The 24,152-nt window shown below is 40.1% G+C and overlaps 1 protein-coding gene across 1 annotated transcript in view; it reads left to right on the top strand.

The window, feature by feature from the left end:
* Rnf14 (ring finger protein 14) overlaps window positions 1-24,152 on the top strand; it is a gene marked incomplete in the record, with an annotated part of 29,650 nt that overhangs the window by 3,359 nt on the left and 2,139 nt on the right. The window contains 7 exon segments of the mRNA XM_013512340.1: window positions 2,318-2,491; window positions 3,941-4,102; window positions 5,280-5,431; window positions 11,071-11,598; window positions 12,864-13,092; window positions 15,995-16,167; window positions 23,657-23,787. Coding sequence (XP_013367794.1) covers window positions 3,949-4,102; window positions 5,280-5,431; window positions 11,071-11,598; window positions 12,864-13,092; window positions 15,995-16,167; window positions 23,657-23,787 — 1,367 coding nt within the window.

The following is a 24,152-nucleotide window of genomic DNA, read 5'->3' as shown; positions in this document are numbered from 1 at the left end:
GCCGGACGGGGGCGGCCGGGCCGCGCCGCGCGGGGAGGGGCGGCTACTCACACGTGCTGACAGGCCGCGGTCCGCACGGGCGTCTTCAGCACCTCCTGGCAGACGGGACAGTAGAAGTCGTCTTCGGTGTAGGACGTGGCCGCGGAGAGCTCTTCGGCCATGGCGAGCGCTGGGGAACGCGGCGGCGGCGGCGGCCCCGGCGGCGGCGGCCCGGGCCCGCACGGTGCGGCCTGGGAGAGCGGGGAGGCCCGGCTCGGCTGGAGGCGGGGCTTCCCTCCCTGCGGAAGCGGTTTCCGCTTTGCTACAAACTTAACATTGAACTCGATCGCGTGTCTGACGATGCCGGAGTTCACTCTTGGCTCAGTGTTAGAGATAAACAGACCGGGCGTTGTAAATCCAGATTTAGCTACATTTTAACTGTGTGACCTTGAGCCAGAAAGGGGACCCAGACTCATTTCTCTCATTTCTGTAACGGACACAACCTGTGTCGTGTGGTTGTAGGAATCTAGCAACAGTTACTGCATTGAAAGAGCTTAGCACGGAGCCTGACGCAGCAGTTACCACCTCGCCAGTGGTTACTGTTGTTAATGCTCTTGTCCTGACGCACGCAACGTTCTCTTTCTGGTTGCGCACCGAACTCTCTGCTCCTGGCCCTCGGCTCTAGCACGCTGGAATTTCAGCACAGTTTGTTACAATGTTTCCAGTGTCTAGCACGCGTTACTGCTAGCTAAGAATGATGCACAGTTGACACTTGGTCCTTGTCTGAGGGATGGATGCGGGTTAGTAGGAAAGGAACTGTAAGTTCATAAACTACCGTCATGCCGTGCGTGGGATGTGATAATGTCGTAGGGAAGTTAAAGAAAGATACGTCTAAGTGGAAAGTGCTAAGTAGTAAGAGCGTTGGAGGTGAGCTTCAGAGACTGAATGGGTTGAATCAGAAGGAAATGGAGGTCAGCCACTGGGGCCCTCCGGCACCTTCAGAACCTGATGTGCTCCCCATCGTGAGGAACTGCTGAAGAGAAACCTGGCTTGAGTACAGGTTCTCAGCCCTGGCTTCACCTGTGAGCCCTGAAAACTACAGGCCTGACTTAATTGCCCTGGGGTGTGGCCTGGGAATTGGGATTTTAAAAAGCCTCAGGAGACCCTGTTGTGTCGGGAAGGTAGAGATGGCTAACCTGAAACCGTAAGTTCTACAAATGCATGTCTTATACTTTGTGTAAGTGTTTTTAAAAGATGCAAAAAGCTTCATCCTGTTATCATCACCGCATGCTACTACTACCTGGTGAAACTGTTGAGGATCAGGGTAAAGTACTGGTTGAAGACCGAGGTAAGGTAATGAATGTGAAAGGATCTAATAGAGTACAGGGTGTTTGATAAATGTAAATTGGTTTTGAATACCATTCTTAGCTTATTTCGGAGTCATTTATCTGAGAGTCTAGTTTAAATATTACAGTTTCATGTAATATTTTCATTTAATTTTAAGATATTCATGGATCTTTACATGACCTATATGTGGACCACGTGTCCCTTCCCTCATGAACCCCAGTTTAGAAGTCTGGTTCTAGCTGGATGTGGTGGCGGTACACGCCTGTAATCCCAGCATTTGGAAGGCTGAGGCAGGAGGATCACCACAAATTCTAGGCCAGCCTGGGCTACATAATGAGCTCAAGGCCAGCATGAACTACATGGGAGATGCTTTCTCAAAAAAACAGAATAACAGAAGTCTGGTTCAAAAACATTTGGAGTAAAAGTTAAAAGTTTGTGTTTTTAAAACTTAGAAGTGTGTGTGCTCTTGTTTTGTTTAAAAATATTTTTCTGGTCTGGGGATATAGCTTGCCTAGCATACGTGAGACCCTGAGTTCAATCCCCAGCCCTACCCAAAAAAAAAAAAAAAAAAAAGAAAGAAAGAAAAAGTAAAAACTTCTATCCAAGTTAATCTAACCTTGAGTATCTCTGGGAAGGTTAATTAATAGTTATGATAGAGAAAACTGGAAACATATGGGCAATGAAACAGTACAAGAAGGAGAAAAGAAAAAAACAAACTGTAAGATGTTTGTTGTGGGGTGTAGTATCCTGTCTTCGCACATGACCTTGGTGTTCCTCCTCAGGCTGAGGGCAGTCAGATAAGGCCCCTGCCATGGCAGGGAACATGCTGTTTGCCCCTTCAACCACATAACTCATTCTGTCCTAAGAGTTATACCCATATGCAGCTGTAGATAAGGGTTGGCTGTATATTAGAATGTGTTTGACTTACATGGTAATAATGGAATTTAAATTTCATATTTCTAACACCATCTTTCACCTTTCTTTTCTGCAGATGGCAGGATTTTCATAGTGTATCTAATATGAGTCCCACATCTTGGCGTCCTATCCATCTTCAGCAGTCTCAGCTCCACTGGCTGGAGAATGAATGGGATTTGCACAAATTACAAACGGAACTGAAATACAGACTGCAGTGTTAATATCCTTTCCTTCTGGTTGCTATTAACAGGTACTGACTGACCTCAAATAGAACATGTCCCTGTGCCTTAGGGATGCAGCTGAAGCAGAGTCATTGACATTGCTGGGGGAGACATAGTTTTCAGAAAATGGAATCATTTTACACGGATTTGTTTAACTTTTGTTACCTTTTATGATGAGAAAACTATTTTACATCCTGACCTTTCAATTTTGTGCATTTCAAGTTTTTTAAAAAGTTTGTAGCTGAGAAGGGAGCAACTACAATTATGCCCAACTCTGTTTTAGTTAACAGAGTCGTAATTTTTAAAATTGATTTCTATGGATTTTTCGTTGCATATTTTTCCCTTTGAAATTATCTGTAATTGTGCCCTATCTTTCTGTCATCGCAACTGAAAAATCATTGATTTATGCTTTAATTGTAGAATGTTTTGATTATGTTACCTAAAATAATAGTAACTCAAAATTAATGGCTTTTACATTTGACAAAATTAGATGTTTTTTCAAAATTTTAATATTACTTTGTTTTTGTTTTTCTTCTGGTACCAGGAATCGAACCAACGACCTTGTGCTTTCGAGGCAGGCTCTGTGCCGCTGAGCTAAATCCCCAGCCCCTAACATTACTTTGTTGCTTGCTTAGTTGTCTTACTTTCTTATATGGAACCTTGTCTGTAACTTCCTCCAAAACAGGGTTTTCTCAATTGGAAACAGTTCTGGTGCCCATCTAGACTTATTATTTAGTGTTACAACTCTTTGGGAAGGGCCACAGTTGGCATCTGGTGAGCACAAGCCAGGGGATGCTGTTAAACATCCTTCCACAACATAGTGTCCTGTCCCGTCCCATCCTCCCCGCCCACAAAAATTTAAGATGCACATCAAATTATTTCCAATTTTTTTTAAATAAGCTACTTTTCCAAGTCCAGTGGACAAGTCAAAACAGTTTGTGATTTGATATCTTTCAGTTGTTTTGAATTGTACTTTTTTTCCAAATGAATCACAATGTTTAGTTGATAAAATCAGCAAAAGCACCACAACCACCCTTTTTTTGTTTGTTTGTTTTTGTTTTTGTTTTTTCTCCGGTACCGGGAACTGAACTCACGACCTTGCGCTTGCCAGGCAGGCGCTTTGCCGCTGAGCTAAATCCCCAGCCCCCACCCTTTTTTGAAAAAGACTGGGCTGGGGATTTAGCTCAGCAGCACAGTGCCTACCCAGCAAGCGCAAGGTTGTGAGTTCGATCCCCAGTACCGGGAAAAACAAACAAACAAACAAACAAACAAACAAAAAAAATCGAAAAAGACCATTTCTGCTGCAAATCTAATAGAATGGTGGGCATGGCTCTTGGTTTTGGTTTAGCAGAAACTTGAGAATAATAATCCCTTGTAGTTGTTTGTGAGGAACGTTTGTTTTATGTACCATTAAACTTGCCCCAAAACTGCATTTTTCTATTTTTAACTGATTTGAATGATTATTTTCAATTCCTCAGAAAAGTAAATGTCGTCAGAAGACCGAGAAGCTCAGGAGGATGAATTGCTGGCACTGGCAAGTATTTATGATGGAGATGAATTTAGAAAAGCAGAATCTGTCCAAGGTGGAGAAACCAGGATCTATTTGGATTTGCCACAAAATTTCAAGATATTTGTAAGCGGTTAGTTGATAATATTCTCTTACATAGATTTTTCCTTAATAAATATTTTCAATTTTTTGGTGTACTCTGAACTGTGTGCCTTTTTGTGTTTATAGGCATTAGTGATAGATGGTATTATTGCAGACTTTACCCATGTTTGCTTTTTAAAAAAATTAGAATGAGAGGTAAATAGTTTGCAGTTTAATTCCTTTTAAATCACTGAATTGGGGTATTTCCTTGCCTTTTTTTTTCCTCTTTTTTTTTTTTTTTTTGGAGACAGGGTCTTGCTATGTAGTTCAGGCTTGTCTTGAACTCATGGTGATTCTCCTGCCTCAACTTCCAGTGCCGAGATTACAGGCATGCGCCACTGCACTTGGATTGCCTGCATATTTTATGCATCCTGTCTTCCAAGAGAGTTTATCAGCTAGGAGTCATCCATAGTTAAGAGAGGATAATCAAACAAAATGAAATACACCTGTGAAAACACTTGGACCACTTCAAAGTACAATGGTGGTTGTTAATACTATTTGATTTCTAGAATCATTTCAGCTGCCATAAACAAGTGGCACATGCTATTACCCTGTGACCTTTTGCTTCAGTAAAAATAAAACTGCTTTTGATACATTCACAGAAGACTTTGATACGCCCTTTTTCCACAATGTTTCTACCCTAGAGGCATTGAGTAAAGAACATAGTCATTTAAATGAGGCCAATGTGAAAGTGTGTGCTGTATCTTGTCCTCAAGCCTAAGATTGTGCTGGTAGGAACATCCCTCGCTGTGATTCATGGGTAGTTGGCCCATGCTGGTCTAAGTAAGTTATGGTTGGTTATTTGATAGAGATGTGTTCTTTTTTCTAGGCTGTGTCTTTTAATCACCTACTATAAACCAACGATGAAATAAACATTTTATGTTACGTAATCATTAGTGTCAGGAATTATCCTGAGAAGTGTATACAAGAATACGCTGTGTGTCTTCATTATACATTTCATGGTGCCGTGTAGATTTTTCCAGGATTAGGTTTTTTTTTTTCCTTAAGGTGGTGGCTAGGAAGTTAAAATTAGGGATTAGAAAGTGCTTTGGGGGAGGGTTTTATCCCCTCACCTAAAGCAGGAAGTCTTTTTTGGGAGCATTGCTCATCAATAATGGACACTCAGGTGTTGACCAACTGATCCTTTCTAACCTTTGTTTTCGGTTCAGGCAATTCAAATGAGTGTCTCCAGAATGGTGGCTTTGAATACACCATTTGCTTTCTGCCTCCACTTGTGCTGAACTTTGAACTGCCACCAGATTATCCATCCTCCTCCCCACCTTCATTCACACTTAGTGGCAAATGGCTGTCACCAACTCAGGTAGACCCAAAACTTAATTTCTCCTCTCCGTTTTTAGAAATTTACAAAATCACCTTTAATGGAAGACTACCTTGATGATCCTGAATTCACTGCATGAAAAACAAACGACTTTGATTTCATAATTTTCCCCCTTGCCTTTATGAATCTTAATGTTAATGAATTGAAAATGTTGATTTAGAAGGAATGGCAGTAAATGAATGATTAATCATTATGATGGATTTATGAATTGTAATAGTAATTTTCAATCAAGTACATTGTTTCTGGGGCTGGGGATTTAGCTCAGCGGCAAAGCGCCTACCTGGCAAGCGCGAGGTCATGAGTTCGGTTCCTGGTACCGGAGAAAAACCAAAAAAAAAAAGTACATTGTTTCTTGTCTTACTGTTTTCCTATTTAATCTCTGCTGTAGTGGAGACTGTGAGATCTTCCTCATTTTCCTTAGATGTTGATACTTTTTCCCCTTAATTTCTTGTCCATTCGTTAAATAAGAGATTTAATTGTAATTAGGACTGAAAATAGAGCTAATGTAGCTATAATAAGATTTCCTGAGTAAATATAAGTACTTTTCTTCATAAAAACCCACATATTAGTAACAAATAATTGTTATTCTCACTTAGAATTAAATGTACACACAGGTGTGTATAGTTCTTATAGATATTTCATTAAGATCTATGACCTTCGGCCGGGTGTGGTGGCTCACGCCTGTAATCCCAGCACTTGGGAGGCAGAGGCAGGAGGATCACTGTGAGTTCGAGGCCAGACCGGGCTGCATAGTGAGTCTAAGGCCAGCCTGAACTGCGTAGTGAGACCCTGTCTCAAAAACCAAAAACCAAAAAAAAAATAAGATTGGTGACCTTGTATTGAAAGCCTTCATTTCTTGTAGGTTATGTACTAGGTTCTAGTAACACTCTCAACCATTTTTTTAATTGCATGTAGTAATTATGAATATTTATGGAGTACAGTGTGATTTCAACAAGTATATATAGCACATACTGGTCAAATCAGTAATGAGCATTTCTATCTCTTTATTCATACTTGGAGCCTTCAGCTGTCTCTCTTCAACTTCAACTCTTGATTGAGACATAAATAGGACTTGAAGCTAATAAGAAGTATTCTGGGATGTAATGGATCGATAGCTGCTACTTTTCCAGAAGTCATGATGAAGATTGATAGGCTGAGGATACTAAGACAGAAGTTGTCTTGAGTGACTGACCCCAAGGAATAGCACATTTTTTCCTTTTGGTTTTTATTCCCCCACTCACTAATCTTTTAAATGAGCATGTTTTCCCATAATTGAGATTATGTTTTAGGAAAAAAAAAACTTTAAAAAAAAGATAATACATGTAGAATAAAAAGGAACATTACTCTACATTGTGGTATCTCTGTAACAGGTGCAGGATAGTTCATTACTTGGCCCAGGAATAGCAAGACTGTTTGAGGTTTTCTTTTTTCGCTAGCATTGCGGATTTACCCCAGGACCTCACATGTGCTAGCCAAGTGTTCCATCACTCAGCTTTTAAAATTTTGAGACAGGGTTTCACAGATTTGCCCCGGCTGGCCTTGAATTTGTGTCTTAGCCTCCCAAGTAGCTGGCATTACAGATGTGCACCACTGCATCCTGCTGAGACTGACACTTTGGTCACTGACCATTGACTAAAGCATTTAGCTGTTTATAGTCCCATTTCTCTGAGAGTCTTGGTACTTTACCATATGTGTGTGCATGCATATGTAAATAACAAATGCAGCTCAGGTTAACTGGATGTGTGGTTACAGTTCGAGATTGTAGAATCTACCTAAGGCTGACCTTTGGGGGTTCCTATGGAGGAGGAGGGTTGTTCATTATTTTATGTTTTACAGCTAAAATTATGCACAGAATTGACATTTTAATTTGTCTTTTATGTTCTTTTCTTTTGTTTCTCGCTTTTTGTTACTGCCTCCGGACTCCATGGTGTTGTGAATTGCCCCTGTTGGTAGTGAAACCGACACAAGGACCTGTCATTCACTGAGTTGGGGTGGGTAGATAAGATTAGGGTGTGGATTTGGTTTCCTGGTGTTTGCCATTGTTCCTCTCCTGGTATGCATGCACACTCGGGATCGCGCTTGCTCTTTTCCTCTCTCTTGCCCTCCCCCTGTAACATTTGCGTGTGTCCCTGCTGCCTCTGGAGAAGGGGCAGGAGAAGAGGATGGAGGAGAACGGCTTCTTGTTGGACCTGGTGGTTCACATAGCATGGTTCACATAGCTCGCAAAAGTTCTCTTTTAAGTTTTTCTTACATTGGGCCAGGGATGTAGCTCAGTGGCACCAGCGCCTGCCTGGCAAGCGCAAGGTCCTGAGTTCAATTCCTGGTACAAAAAAAAAAGTATTTGTTACATTTTACAGATTTTAGCAGGTTTCTCAGAAGCATGGTTGATATGCCTCCTTACGTGAATGTGAAATTCACGCATTCGTTGTTAGTCGTGTTAGTAGGTCTGAGTTAGTGCCTATGCCAGGTTTTAGTCAGTAGCACTGTGCAGAGCAAGAACTAGAAAATGTGGTCTTCTTTCACTTGTTGTTTAAATTTACAAATTTCTTTGCCATCTGGAAGACTTATTTTTGGTTGTTTACCTAAAACAGAAAAGCAGCTTATAATTCCTGAGCTCTGTTACAAATATTCTACATTTCTAATGGAAAATCCTCTTACATTTACCTTTCAAATCAAAAAGACCTCTTCCATTTGTGTTGTTCACTTATTTATTTTTATGGTACTGGGTATTAAAATCTGGGCCTTTGCACTGAGCTATAACTCCCCTTTCTTTAAAATTTTGAGACAGGGTCTAAATTCCCCAGGCTGGGCTTGAACTCTTAACCCTTGTTGCTCAGCTTCCGAGAGAGCTGGGGTTACAGCCACGCACCACCACACCCTGCTGAATCGACCACTTTTAAAGAGAAAATATCAAAAAACTTCGGTCACTTAGTTTGGGGAGTGTGACCTTTCTGCATGGTGACCAAAGCATGTTGAGGGCTTGTAAGTATGTGCAGGTTCAGTATCCGTCTGCCTCCATCATACTCATCAGGATCTGACATAGCCCTCATTGCATGGTGAAAAAGTAGCTTGTATATCTGAAAAATAAGTGCTCTCAGGTTGAATTCTGCTCGTGATTCCTTCAGATGAGTTGGCTTTTTGATGGGATTGAAAGAATTTTAAAATTTGGATGGCATTTTAATTTTTAAATTTAAATTTTTAACTTCATAAAAACAAAAGAATATACATATCTATAGGGTACATGGAGTATGTGATGCTTTAATACATACACTGTGTGTTGTCTACTATTTAAATCATTGTAGACATACTTCCCCACATTTATCATTTCTTTACAGTAGAAACATTCAAAATCTTTTACTTTTTTTTCTTTTAATTTTTTTTTTTTTTTTTTTTTTGGTTTTTCTCCGGTACCGGGAACCGAACTCAGGACCTTGTGCTTGCCAGGCAGGCACTTTGCTGCTGAGCTAAATCCCCAGCCCCTTCTTTTAACTTTTTGATACAGGACATCATTGTTATCTGTGGTCACTTTACTGGGCAGTAGCACGCCGTAATTACTTTCTCCTGTCTGACTCAGTACCCACTGATCAACCTTCCGCTCTTCTTCCCTTCCCAGCTTTCGGTGGTTCCCCTTCCACTCTGAATGTCTGTGACATTCTTATCAGTGACATGCTGCAATATTTACTCTCTTTGTGCCTGGTTCATTTCACTTAACATAATGATCTTCCGTTCCACCCATGTTATGCTATAAATGACAGGATTTTGTCCTTTCTTATGGCTGAATAGTATTCTGCTGCACTACATTTTCCATTCATCCTTAAGTAGACATTCAGGTTGTTTCCATTTCTGGCTGCAGTAAATATAGGAGTGCAGATGTCTCTGACTTAGTGATTTTATTTTCTGTGGATATGTACCCAGTAGTGGAATGGCTAGATCATACTGTAGTTCTATTTTTAATTTTTTGAGGAGCCTCTATACTGTTTTCCATAATACCTACAGTAATTTTACATTTCCTCCAATGCTGTAGAAGCCTTCCCTTTTCTCTAAATCTTTGCCTTGCCAGTGCTTGTGTTTTTGATTGTAGCACTCTTACTGGAGTGAGGCGATGTCTCATTGCAGTTTTCGATTCGCATCGTCCCCATAAGTGAGGTTGAGCATTGCTTCATGTACCTGTGGGCTATGTGTATGTCTTGAGAAATGTCTGTGTAGGTCTGTAAACCGCACCCCCTTGTGAAGGTGGGGCTAAGAACAGGGTCTTGGAAATGCTGTGCAAGTACTTTGTCACTAAGCCACACATACCAGCCCCTTTCTGCTTTATTTATTTATGTTTTCTTTGCTTTTGAGCTCTGGAAGTCTTTTAGATAGTCTGGTTAGCAAACTCCTTGTCAGATGTATATGCTGCAAATATTTCCTCTCATTCTATAGGTTGTGTCTGAACTACATCACTGCTTTTGCCACACAGAAGCTTTTTTAATTTGATGCAGTCCTTGTTTATATTTGCTTGTGTTCGCTGTGGTTTTGGAATCTTGTCCAAAAAGTTCCTGCCCATTCCAGTGTCTCAAAGCATTTCCGCTTCTAGAGTTACATAGTTCTAGGTTTTACATTTGAGTCTTTAATTTGAATTGATTTTTGTAACTGCTGGAAAATAAAGGATATAATCTCATTTATTCTGGTTGTGGGTATCCAATTTTCCCAGCACTATTTACTGGAAATATTTCCCTTTCCTAGATTTTATTGATTCTTTTTTGTATATATGTATGTGTGTATGTTTTTTGTGGTACTGGGGAACAAACCTAGGCCTCATGCATAGTAGACAAGTGTTCTACCACTGAGCTACATCCCTAGCCCTGGATGGTATTTTTAAAATGTTTGCTAATCATTCTAGGGTACCTGTGGAGCTAGGACTCCACAAGGAAGAGATATAATTCCTCTTACAGGTAGATCTTGGCCAGGTGTCGTGATACATGCCTGTAATCCTAGCACTGGGGAGGCTGAAGCTGGTGGATTGCTGCAAGTTCAAGGCCAGCCTGGCCTACATAGTGAGTTCAAGTCCAGCCTGAACTATGCAGTGAGATCGTGTCTCAAAAAGCTAAAATAAATAAATAGGTAGATCTCTTTAAACAACATGAGCAATAGAGCAAAGATAGGAAAACAAAGCAAATGACAAGCCAGGCGTGGTAGCACATGCCTGCAATCCTAGCACTCAGGAGGCTGAGACAGTAGGATCGACATGAGTTTGAGGACAGCCTGGGCTACATAGTCAGTTCAAGGCCAGTCTAAACTACCTAACAAGAACCTGTCTTTAAAAAAACAAAACAAAACACAACACAACAAATGAACAGAAAGCATCCTCCAGTTCAAAGGCTTCCATGTAAATATTTCTATGTCTCACGGAGTTTTGCCATTTCTCCTGTTTGTGCGGTACTTGTGTTCTGTGGTGTATGTTGTTGAGGAGTTTATGAAGTCCTTTGGTGAGAATGTTGGTTATGTTTTGTAGCAGTTTAGAGTCATACAATAGAATGTTAAGAAGCGTAAGGAGCTAATTTAACAAGATTCAAAAGGAGATGAGGAGTTCGGAGCTTTATCTTTCCAAACTCACGGTACCTTCGTGTGCTTTTTCCTAGCTCTCTGCTCTCTGCAAGCACTTAGACAACCTGTGGGAAGAGCACCGAGGCAGCGTGGTCCTCTTTGCCTGGATGCAGTTTCTTAAAGAAGAGACCTTAGCGTATCTGAATATTGTCTCTCCTTTTGAGCTCAAGATGGGTTCTCAGAAAAAAGTGCAGAGGAGGACAGCTCCAGCCTCTCCCAGCACAGAGGTAGATTTTGGAGGAGCCGTTGGATCTGATACAGACCAAGAGGAAGTAGTGGATGAGAGAGCTGTACAGGATGTGGAATCATTGTCAAGCCTAATCCAGGAAATCTTGGACTTCGATCAAGCTCAGCAGATGAAATGTTTTAATAGTAAATTATTTCTGTGCAATATCTGTTTCTGTGAGAAGCTGGGTGGTGAGTGCATGTACTTCTTGGAGTGCAGGCATGTGTACTGCAAAGCTTGCCTGAAGGACTACTTTGAAATCCAGATCAAAGATGGCCAAGTTCAGTGTCTCAACTGCCCAGAACCAAAGTGCACTTCAGTGGCCACGCCTGGTCAGGTAATTTACTCTGTGAAGGATTGCCTCCTGATTCTCTTTCACAAAGAGAGAATCTTCTCCGGAACTTCCTTGATTGGGTTCGTAGTGCAGTCTAAGATCTTAGAGCCAGCCTACAAGTTTCACCATATCTGTCAGTAGCACTGTAGCCTGCTGGTGCACATCTGCAGTCCCAGCACGTTGGAAGGCTGAGGCAGGAGGATCACAAGTTTGAGCCCAGCCTGGGTAACTTCATAAGACTGTCTCAAAATGATAAAGATAAGAAATGCTGGAGATGTAGCACAGTGCAAAGGCGCCAGGTTGAATCCCCACTATCGCCCAAAGGGAAAAAAAAAAAAAACAAAAACGTGGTCCTTATCATGTAAGCAAGTGCAAATGCCTCCTTTGGTAGTCTTGGAAGAGTGATAAAAATGTAACTGTGAAGTTTGGTGAGTTACTGTGTATATCCGTTAGCACAAGTGCAGCCTACTTGTTTTCAGTTTTTGTTTGTTTAAGTCAGCTTTATCAAGGCATGATTTTGCTTACAGTAAACTATACCCCCTTAATCCATATAGTTTATATAGTTTGTTTAGTGTAGACCTATGCGAGTACCACTTCAGGGTCCTGCCTCTGCCTGCTGGGTTTTTTCCTTCTCTTTTTAATGTTATAATAAACATTAAAAAGGAAGTTTTTAAGCAGGTGTGGTGGCACACACCTGTAATCCCAGCACTCAGGAGGGATCACGAAGAGTTTGAGGCCAGCCTGGGCTACATAATGAGTCTAAGTCCAGCTTGAACTGCATAGTGAGAGCCTGTCTCAAAAATAAAGAAAGTTTTAAGGGTTGGAGATTTAGCTCAGCGGCACAGTGCCTGCCTGGCAAGCACAACGTCGTGAGTTCGATTCCCAGTACCAGAAAAAAACAAAAAAAAGAGGCAGTTTTTATATACATTAACTATATTATACATGAACTGTATATTAACTTTGTTACATATATTCACTATCTTTTCTTTTACAGCGGGAATCGAACTCAGGACCTCATACTGTGCCACTGATCTAAACCCCTGGGCTCTATTTTCTATTTCATGTGTGACTCAAGATGATTTCTCTTCACTCAGAAAAAATGGTAGGGCACAGGATGGACATGAATGTTCCATACTTGGTTTGATTCTGAAGTGAGATAGGGGTTTTAATTTCTGGACCATCTAGTTTATAACAGCATCCTAAGACTCTCCTCAGGATCAGAACTGGTCAGGGAATCATTAGATCTATGATGTTTTGTACCTCTGCAGGTCAAAGAGCTTGTGGAAGCAGAGTTATTTGCCCGGTATGACCGCCTTCTCCTCCAGTCCACCTTGGACCTGATGGCAGATGTGGTGTACTGCCCCCGCCCATGCTGCCAGCTGCCTGTCATGCAGGAGCCTGGCTGCACCATGGGCATCTGCTCCAGCTGCAATTTTGCCTTCTGTACCTTGTGCAGATTGACCTACCATGGGGTCTCTCCATGTAAGGTAACTGCAGGTAAGTTGTAACTCTATGAACCCAAACCTCCTTTCCTCTTCCTTTGACAAAGACTTCAATTCCCAAATTTAAAAATATTCATTCAGTAGATACTTTTGTGTTATTTACTATGCTAGGCTCTTGGGATGCAAACTCTGTCTTCATGAAACACACATATTAGTAGAGGTGACAGGCAAACAAAATACTTGGGGACATTAGGTGAGAGTAAGTGCTAAGGAGAAAGAAAGGAAGCAGGGCCAGGATGTGAGGTGTATTGGTGCTGAGGGCCTTGGAGTTCTAGTCAAACCAGAGGAGACTTCACTGCCTGAATGGTTTAAGATGAAGGAAGGAAGTAAAACCAGGCAGATAGGGGGAGGGCGGGTGTCCAGAAAAAGAAATGGCAAGATAATTTCTCACTGTGAACGCGGGAGAATGTAGATCCTACATCACAGATAATGGGGCATCTAAGCTGCCACTGTCATGTTGGGGGGGAGGGGGTCTTTGAGACAGGGTCATGCAGTGCAACTCAGGGTGGCCTTGGGCTCACTTTGTAGCCAAGGCTGGTCTCGAACTTGCAGTGATCCTCCTGCCTCAGCCTCCCAAGTGCTGGGATTACAAGTGTGTGCCACCACGCCTGGCTCACTGTTGTTTTCATGGCATATATATCTGATCAGTCCTCAGATGCTTTCTCATTGAGGCCACAGACTTCAGAACCTCCCTCAGTGTGGCTCTTCAGAAAGCCACCCTCTTTTGGAGTGGGCACAGAGGCTATGCCTGTATTTATCAGTTGTGATCTAGATAAGAACAGGGAATTCAGCCTTTCGTCAATTTAACTGGTCTCCAGTGGCTTCGTTTTTCTCAGAAATGATGATAAAAGCTAGCAGCTATTATCCCTATAGCTAGGGTTATTGGAAAGATGAAGAAAAATAATACACTGGTACTCAAAATCATTACATCTGGCCAGGCGTGGTGGTGCTTATCTGTAGTCCCAGTACTCAGGAGTCTGAGGCGGGAGGATTGCTGTGAGTTTGAGGGTAGCTGAGACTACAAAGTGAGTTTAAGCCAGCTTGAACTGCATAGGGAAACCCCGTCTCAAAGACAAAAAAAGTTATATTTGTGATACTAATCTATAACAAGGTAAAAGGAGAACCAAGGTGAGAAACTTTTATAGGAATTTCAGCATATTTAGGCTTGGACTTCTTGTCTTTTAACTGTATTCATTTAACTGTATTTTGCAGAAGTATTGATCTTTGACAGACTGGGGGGAAATCTGGTTCTTCACCATAATTTGAGAAACAATGGCTAATACATTGAAAATGTAAAATGGTAACATCATCATGGAATAGTGACTAATTGTTAATGTTAACAGAGTGTCCTTATTTCCAAGAAAGTACCTAAAAGAATAGAATGAGCAAACAAATTCCAGATGCCTATGGCAGAGTCTTGCAGAGGATAGGGGCATTTGCAGTTTAAGTCACATTAAAGTATGAAAGAAGCCTTTGCTTCTGTGACCTTAGTGTTAAGAGGCTGTAGTACAGTTTGGGTGTGTCACAGCATTCAGAGAAGAAATGGAAGATACGCCAGGGGCTTCAGTGAAGTTAGAAATCTCACTTTGTGTGTGTGTGTGTGTGTCTTTTTTAGACTAGGTATTATATAAAATACGCAGTGCTAAAAATTGTATTGAGAACATTAGAGCAATAACTTTTGTCCTGAAGATGTGTAGGAACACAAAAATGCTTTGAATCATTAGATAAAGATTACAGAATTAAAAAGACCTTTGATACATCAAAATGAGGTGACAGAACATGGGGAATGCACAAAGCAGTAAGAATGTACAGGTGAGGGAAAGCGTGTAGAATAGGATTCTGCCTCAGATAATGTTCACTGCTTAAAAGGGAGACAAGCCTCTAAATGATAAGAGGAAATTAGACTAAAAGAATAATTAGAACAGTATTGAGAGAGTCTTTAATTGTGCTGAAAATATAAGGCAATAGAATTGGGAACAAAAATACTTTCCTACAGGTACAGCCTTTGTCAGTGGCTGCTGGTTTCATTACAGTTAAATGTTACAGCAGTAGAAGCCAGATGAAGAATATGAAGGAAAAAAGCTGCCAGGAAGAACTGTTCGGTGTCTATGATAGAGCATAATACAGGGGAGGCTGACTCACTGATCATTGTATAAGCAGAATTGAATGGTTAGTTTTTGCCCTTGGACCCAAAGTGCATAGTGTATTTGTTAAACTTTTGTTCGTTATGAAAAGGTGAGTGATGCTGGCTCGGTGAAAAATCACTTTCAACCTTGGGGTCTTTTATATGCTGGTCTTTAATTGTGCCATTTGCATAAATATATAAACATTAAGAAGTCAAAATCAGTGTCAGGCATGGTGGTGCACACCTATAATCCCACTCAGGAGGCTGAGGCAGGAGGATTGTTGCGAGTTTGAGACCAGCCTGGGCTACCAGTGAGCTCAAGGCCAGCCTGAACTGCATAGCGAGCCCCGTCTCAAAAAGGAAACAAAGAAAGAAGTCAGAATCAAAGAAAGAACTTATCACCTTTAGCATGCCCAGTTTTTCTAGTTGGGGAATTCCTTTATTACCTCCTTTGTCATTTGTGCATAGGTAATTTTTACCTAGTTATAACATAAATGTACTTTTTTCTGGGTTCTATAAGTGTTGGAATTGGATAATAGCCAGCCTGATTTGACTCTTAAAGTTTTTAATAACTGAATATCATGTCATCAAATGGCTCTTTCACATTTATTTTCCTTGCAAATTTAATCTGTTTGCTATTGTTATTTGCATCTTTATGAGTATGATATTACTTTGGATTACCTTGGAGTAGTCAGAGATTATGGGCATTTTAAATGATTTTTACTCAGTATTGCAGTGGTGTAAAAATTAATTTTTCTATTTTACTTTCTAGAAAAATTAATAGATTTACGAAATGAGTACCTGCAAGCAGATGAGGCCAATAAAAGGTTTTTGGAGCAGAGGTACGGGAAGCGGGTGATTCAGAAGGCTCTGGAGGAGATGGAGAGTAAGGAGTGGTTGGAAAAGAACTCCAAGAGCTGCCCATGCTGTGGAACTCCCATACAGGTAACGGCTGGGACAGACCTGGAGGCAAGCAGATCTGACAGCGTGGCATGCTTATCTTAAGAAGCCTATTAGTCCATTTTGTAACCTATTAAGAAAATACTTGTTGGTATTTATTAAGCCTTCATTCTTGGAAAATATGAATGTCACTATTAATTATTGTTACTGACTTTAAATAGACTGTATGGAGACTTCCCTTTTCAAAGTGCTTTCATACAGACAGTTACTCTCACATGATTCCCTCCTCAAAGTGGAATGGGTTATGTTTTATTTTTTTTTATTTTTTTTTTTTTTTGGTTTTTCTCCGGTACCGGGAACCGAACTCACGACCTTGCGCTTGCCAGGCAGGCGCTTTTGCCACTGAGCTAAATCCCCAGCCCCTGGGTTATGTTTTAGTCCCTTGAGTTTATTTTGGCTCATGGTTGTGGTCCCAGGTTGGGAGCCACATCTGGTGCTGGGCTTCTTGCTTCAAAGCCTGGGGCAGTGGAGATCATGACGTATGCAGAGACCAAGAGTCATGTGTGGCCTCTGCTCTCTTTCTCCTTTTTTTTTCTTCTTTTTTGTCTTTTTGAGACAGGGTCTTACTATTCAGTTCAGGCTGGCCTTGAGCTCACTTTGTAGCCCAGACTGGTCTTAAACTCTCAACAATCCTCCTGCCTCAGCCTCCCAAGTGGATTACAGGCTTGCACCACCATGCCTGGCTACCATAAAAGGCTATCTTTCTTCCAGTGAAGGTGTTGGTCCCTTTGTCAAAGATAAGGAGGCTGAGTGTGTTTGGAGTTATTTTTGCATCTTCTAGTCTGGTCTTACATCGTTGGGTCTTTTTTTTTTTTTTTTCCTGCCAGTACCATGCTGTTTTTTTATCATTATAGCTTTGTTGTATAATTTCAAGTAAGGGACTGTGATGTCCCCTGGCTTGCCTTTGTTGCCCAGAATTGCATTTGCTATTCTAAGACTCTTCTGGTTCCAAATGAATTTTAGGATTGTTTTCTCTAATTTGGTGAGTATACTGTTGGTATTTTGATTGATCTTGTGTTAACTCTGTAACAATTTTGAGAGTATGGCCGTTTTCACTATATTGATTCTTCCTACCCAACAACAAGGGGTAGCTTTCCATTTTCTGATATCCTCTTCAAACTTCTTTTTCAGAGTACTGTAGTTTTCAATGTAAAGGTGCTTTACTTCCTTCATTAGACTGATTCCTGCCAGGTGTGGTAGTGCATGCTTTTAATCCTAGCACTTGGAAGGCTGCCAGGAGGATCACCAGCCTTGGCTACATGGTGAATTCAAGGCCAGGAAGTCTCAAAAAGCCAAAAAATAAAAAATGGAGGGCGTAGACTAATTCTGAAGTATTTCATTTTTTTGGATGCTATTGTGAAAGGTATGGATTCCTTAATTTTTCTCTCCGTGAGTTTGTTATTTGTGTACAGGAAGGCCATGATTTCTGAGTTTTGATTTTGTATGCAGCTACACAACTGAATTTGGTTATTAAATCTAGTAGGAGTCTTTTGGTGGCATTTTCCAGGTCTTCTATATAGGGTATCATGTCATCTTTAAATAGTAATTTAACTTCTTTCCTTCCTACCTTTATTGCTTTTCTTTTTCTTGTCTAATTGCTTGCGCTGGCTACTGTTTTTAGAACTATATTTGATAAGAGCAGTGATAGTGGACATCCTTGTCTCATTCCTGATTTTAAACTAGAAGCTTTCAGTTTTTCCATTTAATATAATGTTGGCTGCTGGTTTGTCATAGATGGCTTTTATTGGATTAAGATAAAGACTCTCTTCCAGTTTTCTGGAGGGTTTTTATCATGAATAGGTGTTGGGCTTTGTCAAATGTTTTTTTTGCATCTATTGAGATAATCATATGGTTTTTGCCTTTGGCTCTGTTAATATGGTATTTTACATTTTTGATTTGTGTGTGTTGAACCATCCCTACATCCCTGGGATGAATCCTGCTTTGTCATGGTGTATAATCTTTTTGATGATTTGCTGCATTCTATTTGCCAGTATGTTATTGAAGATTTTTATGTCTCTGTATTAGGGAGATTGGCCTGTAGTTCTCTGTATTGGTTGAATCCTTTTCTGGTTTTGGTATCATAGTAATGCTTGCTTCCAGAAATTAGTTTGGGGTATTGTGTCACTTTCAATTTCATTGAAGAGTTTGTGAAGTAGTGACATAATATCTCTAAATTTCTTGTAGAATTGTGCAGTGAATCTGTCAAGACGTGGGCTTTTCTTTGTTGGTAGGTTTTTAACTACATTTTCAATTTCATTGACTGATACTGGTTTATTTAGAATTTTTATATCTTCTTAATTTAGCTTTGGCAATTTATATGTATCTAGGAACTTGTCCATTTCTTCTGTATTTTCCATCTCACTAGAATACAAGTTTTTTTGTGTTTTTTTTGTCTGTTTGTTTGTTTTTCTTCCGGTACCAGGAATCAAACTTACAACATTTTGCTTGCCAGGCAGGTGCTGTGCCACTGGGCTAAATCCCCAGCCCCTAGAATACAGGTTCTTGAAGTAGGTACTAATGATCTAGATTTCTGGAGGATTTATTGTGATTTCACCCTTTTCATTCCTCATTGCATGGATTTGAGTCTTTCCTTTTTTGATAAGATTGCCTAAGAGTTTGTCAATTTTATTTAATCTTTCAAAGAAGCAATTCTTTGATTCATTGATTCTTTGTATTGTTTTCTTAGTCTTTATTGAATTTCTGCTCTGATCTTTATGATTTCCTCCCTTGTACAAGCTTGGGCTTGACATGCTCCTCTTTTTCTAAAAACTTGAGGTTCAACATTAGGTTATATATTTGAGCTCATTCTGTTTTGCTGATGTGGGAATTCACCACTATAAATTTCCCTCATAGGACTGCTTTCGTTGCATCCCTTAAGTTCCATAATGTTGCATTGGAATTATCATTTGATTATAGAAACTGTCTGATTTCTTCTTTAATCTATGACTCATTGGGTGTTGAGGAGGGTGTTACTCAACTTCCATGTGTTTATGAAGTTTTTGTGGTTTCTTTTGCCATTGATTTCCATTTTCATTGCAATATTGTCTGATAAAATGCATGGGGTAATTTCAGTTTCTTTGTATCTACTTAATCATGTTCTGTGAGCTAGTATGTGGTCATTGTTTTGGAGAATGTCGCATATGCAACTGAGAAGAATGTGTGTCCTGATCTTGTGGGGTAGAACACTCTGTAAACATCTACTGAGTCCATTTGTTCAAAAATTTGGTTCAGTTCTGGTATTTCTTTGTTGATTTTTTTTTGTCTGATTTCTTTGTGACAGTGGGGTATTGAGGGTCCCACATTAAAATTGTATTAGTGCTTATGTGATTTTTCATGTCCTTTAACATTTGTTTTATATAGTTGGGTGCACTGGTATTTAGTGCAGATATATTTATGATTGTTATCTCTTCCTCTTGGATTGTTCCCTTTACAAGTATGTAGTGACCTTCTTTGTCTCTTAATCAGCCTTGGCTTGAAATTCACTTTATCTGCATATAGAATAGCTACCCCTGCTTTTTTCCTGGTTTTTGTCATGTGTATTGTTCAGTCTGTGAATTTCTTTTTGAGTTAAATTTGTGTTTCTTGCATGGAGCATATTCTTGGATCCTGTTTCTTGGTCCGTTCTGCCAGTCTGTTTCTTTCAGTTGGTGAATTGAGACCATTTACCTTGATGGTTATAACTGATGTGTATTGACTTATCCTTGTCATGTTATTTTCCTGTTGTTGGTTCCTTTTCTTTCCCGTCTGTTTAATTACTTCCCTTGTCTGGTGAGTTTATTCTGATGGAGTTCATGGAGTTGTAGTCTTCATTATTTCTTTCTAGAATGTCTGTCAGAACATTCTGGAGTGCTGGTTTGGTAGTCATGAATCTCTTCAGGTGTTCTTTGTCATGGAAGTATCTGATTTTGCCATCAATTTTGAAAAGATAGTTTTGCAGGGTATATCTATCTGGGTTGGAGGTTGTTTTCTTTCTTTCTTTTTTTTTAAGAGCAGAATATATTTATTGAGGGAAAGGAAGCTTCTGTCCAAGGGAGGGACAGAAGGGGACCTGAGTGGGTTGCCCAGGAAAAGGTTGTTTTCTCTTAGGGCTTGAAGTACTTCACTCCAAGCTCTCCTTGATTTAAGGGTTTGTGTTGAGAAGTCTGCTGTAATTCTGATGTGCTTTCCTTTATAAGTGACTTGTCTCTTTTCTCTAACAGATTTTAAATATTCTGTTCTTGTGTTGAATTTCTGAAACCTTGACTATTATATGCCTCGGGGTAGATTTTTTTTAAATTATAGGTTATTGGAGTTCTATATGCCTTACTTATCTGTATGTTAAATTCTTTTTCCATGCTTGGGAAATTTTGTGCCATTACTTCTCTGAACATCATTTTATGTTGTTTGCAATATCTCCTGCTTTTTCATTGACTTCAGTCAATCTTACGTTGTTATTCTTTGCATCATTTAACAGCTGTTAGATTGATATTTTGTGGTCCCTTGCGATTTTTAAGAAATCTCTCTGTTCATGACTGATAACTACAGTCCTGTCTTCTGGATCTGATATTCTTTCCTCACATTGGCTTATTCTGTTGCATGTATTTGCAGTAGAATCTTTAATCTGGATATCTGATTGAATCTGTTTCATGAGTTCCATTCCTTTCCCATGTTGGGCATTTATGGTCTGCATCCTTTTCCTAAGCTCCTCTACTTTTTAATTTTTTATCTGTGTCTTGTCTAGATTCACTAACCATGCCCTTCATTATGGCCATCATCTCTGAAGTTATCTGAGAAATTATGTCCCATTTGATTTTTTTTCTAGAGCCTCATTCATTTGCCTTGTTACTTCTGGTGTTACCACCTCAGAGAGGCCAGATGGGTGGCTTTTGAATTGTTCCACCTCATTGCCCCTTGGGTTTGTCTTTGTCAAGCTGAAAGTCTGTCGTTGCATCTTGCTCCTGTGTCTACTCACTTTCTTTTATTTTTTTAGTTTAGTTCCTGCATTTACACTTGTAAATTGCTTATGGTAGGTACCTTTATTACTAGTATGGCGGACCTTTAGGAAGTAAGTACATCTCAAAGATGCCTTTGAGGTATAGCTGGCTTTTGGGTTTTGAGTCTGTTGTAAAAGCCTACCTTTTTGGAGCTGGGCTTGGTGGCACACATATATAATCCCAGCACTGGGGAGGCTGATGCAGGAGGATTTCCATGAATTCAAAGCCAGTCTGGGCTACATAGTGAATTTAGGGCCAACCTGTACTACAAAGTGAGACCCTGTCTCAAAAACAAACAAAAACCCAGAAAAGCTTTGCCTCTTGAATTCATTGAGGATGAGAAATTGCTGTTTATTTGGCCTTGCCATGGTTCTTTGGCACTAGTCTATAGTATTTATGTCCCTCAGGCAATCTCAGTTTTGGTGTACAAGGAAGAACAACTGATTAGAGCAGTTATATCATCTTGGCTAAAGTAGTACATTTAGTAATAACCATAGCATCCAACATATCCTAAGAAGTGACACACTGCAGTAACTATTAATTTGCCATCTTTAACCATATAAACAGGATTTGTAGTTATACAACTAAATCTAAAACAAACATGAAAATTATGTACAGTAAGTATCTCTCAATATAGTGATTTAACCCTCAAGGGAGAAATTTTTAAAGGGGTTGGGGAAAAAATAGAGAAATAGAAGAGAAAGATGAGAAGCCAGGCTGGAGGACGAAGGAACATTATGCAAGCTTTGGGAACTAATAAAGAAGACAGGAGGGAAAGAAAGAAGAAACAGAAACAACAGAACCAAACAAACAAAAAACTAGAAACAGTGCTCTCATTCATATAAAAACAAGAACAAACAAGAAAGAAAAAGAGAAAAGATACTTTAAAAAGAAAGGAAGAAAAGATGCACACTTCACAGCGTGCCTCTGTTGTCACTGATTGACGGAGCAGACAGCGCCTCCGAGGGGGCATGTGCACCCTGACGACTCGCCAGCCACTGCCGTCGGCAGCACCTACTGCTCTGCTCCACTGGTGCATTTCTCTGTGGCCCTCCGGTGTTGCCAGTAGTCACTGTGCCTCTGCAGGTCCGAGCTGCTCTCCCTCGCCCTGAGCTGGGTCTCGGAGAGAAAGTGCTGTTTGCTACCTCCCTTCTGCATGTTGTGTGATCTTTCTCTTCGCTTTGCCTGTGGGTTCTGATTCTCACTTCAGATCTTTGCCTGGTCCCTGGGACCCACTTTCCTCCTGTTCTTCATGTTGCTGTATTCCAGTATCTGGATTCCAAATATCAGAGAGGCTGTTTCTCTGCTGCTCACCATTCTGACATCTTCCTGAAAGTTTCCAATATAAGTTTCAGATAAGACAAACCATATTAAACTACAGTAGAGCTGGACATGGTGGCACACGCCTGTAATCCCAGCACTTGGGAGGCTGAGGCAGGAGGATTACCACAAGTTCAAGGCCAGCCCGAACTACAGAGCAAGACACTGGCTCAAAAAAGGAAAGGAAAGGAAAGGGAAGGGAAGGGAAGGGAAGGGAAGGGAAGGGAAGGGAAGGGAAAAGGGAAGGGAAAAGGGAAGGGAAAAGGGAAGGGAAAAGGGAAGGGAAAAGGGAAGGGAAAAGGGAAGGGAAAAGAAAAGGAAAAGGGAAGGGAAAAGAAAAGGAAAAGGAAAAGGAAAGAATGGCAGATTAGGGGTGGAACTACATTCAAATCTTTTTGTTCCTTTTTCAGTTGAGTCAGGGTCTTGCCTTGTAGTTCAGGCTGACTTCAAACTTACAGTGCTCCTCCTGCCTCAGCCTCTTGAGTGCTGGGATTATTGGCGTGCACCACCACACCCTACTACATCAACTCTGAATTTGTCTTTGTGATTAAAAAAAATCATATCTGACCCCTCAGAACTGTTTATCCTGGAAAGTAGCGTACTCCTTTAACAAGTATACACTCAGGAAGTAGACATTTTTCCACTAATGTGAGCCAAGTAATTGGATCTTTTGCTTCATGTCAAAACCTTAACCTGTTTTAAAGTCAAAATATACTTTACACTTGATTGTGCTGTTTCAATCTGTTATCTCTAACCTAAGCCTAGTGGTTACCCCATTACTTCATGAAAGAGACTGGTATTACATTTGACCACTTCTGACACGCTTTATCCCTATGATAAAATGGGGGACTTGATACTATTTACCTAGATTTAAGTAAAAATTTAAAACTTAATCATACTTAATCCAAAATTTAATACCCAGTCATGTGTTTGATTTGTATCTACTGTTTATCAAGAGGGTTTGCTAAATATCTTATTGTAGGAACACCTGCTAAATATTTTCTATATTTCAGTTGTAAAAATAATAAGCATGAAACAGTCGTCGTCATGTTACCTGTATATTTCAACCCTGCATGAGAAAAGAGGAACAACCTGGAGAATATGCTGAATCTTTCTGTCATGTACATTTTTCTTTTGCCTTTGTAGTCTTGATGGTTTTCTCTTTCTGTCCTTCCCACCAGAAATTGGATGGATGTAACAAGATGACGTGTACTGGCTGTATGCAGTATTTCTGTTGGATTTGCATGGGTTCACTTTCTAGAGCCAACCCTTACAAACATTTCAATGATCCCGATTCCCCATGTTTTAATAGGTATGTATGCACAGAATTTCCCCCGCTCTGTGGCAGCTTTTGGCATTTGATTTGAAGACCACAAATCCAGTGTTTTACTAAATACTTAGACTTAATTAGTCAATTTTTCTACATACTTTCCCCCATATATAAACTTTTATTTTATTTTCTTGAAAAGGAGTTTGAGAATATACACTCTGAAATTTTAAATTTTGTATGAACTTTTTGTAAGGAAAACTTTGAAACACACACAAAAGTTGAGAAGATAGTACTATAAATGGCAGAATGAACTAGTTTGCCATATTTGTTGTCTTTACTTAACCTTTTTGCTGAACTAAAGTTTAGTTGGAGTTATAATAATGCTTCAGCTTCTCCACGTATCTCCT

The sequence above is a fragment of the Chinchilla lanigera genome, unplaced genomic scaffold (genome assembly GCF_000276665.1).
Source record: "Chinchilla lanigera isolate Chin_1 unplaced genomic scaffold, ChiLan1.0 scaffold00014, whole genome shotgun sequence".
Lineage (NCBI taxonomy): Eukaryota > Metazoa > Chordata > Mammalia > Rodentia > Chinchillidae > Chinchilla > Chinchilla lanigera.
This window is presented reverse-complemented; position numbering and strand designations above follow the sequence as displayed.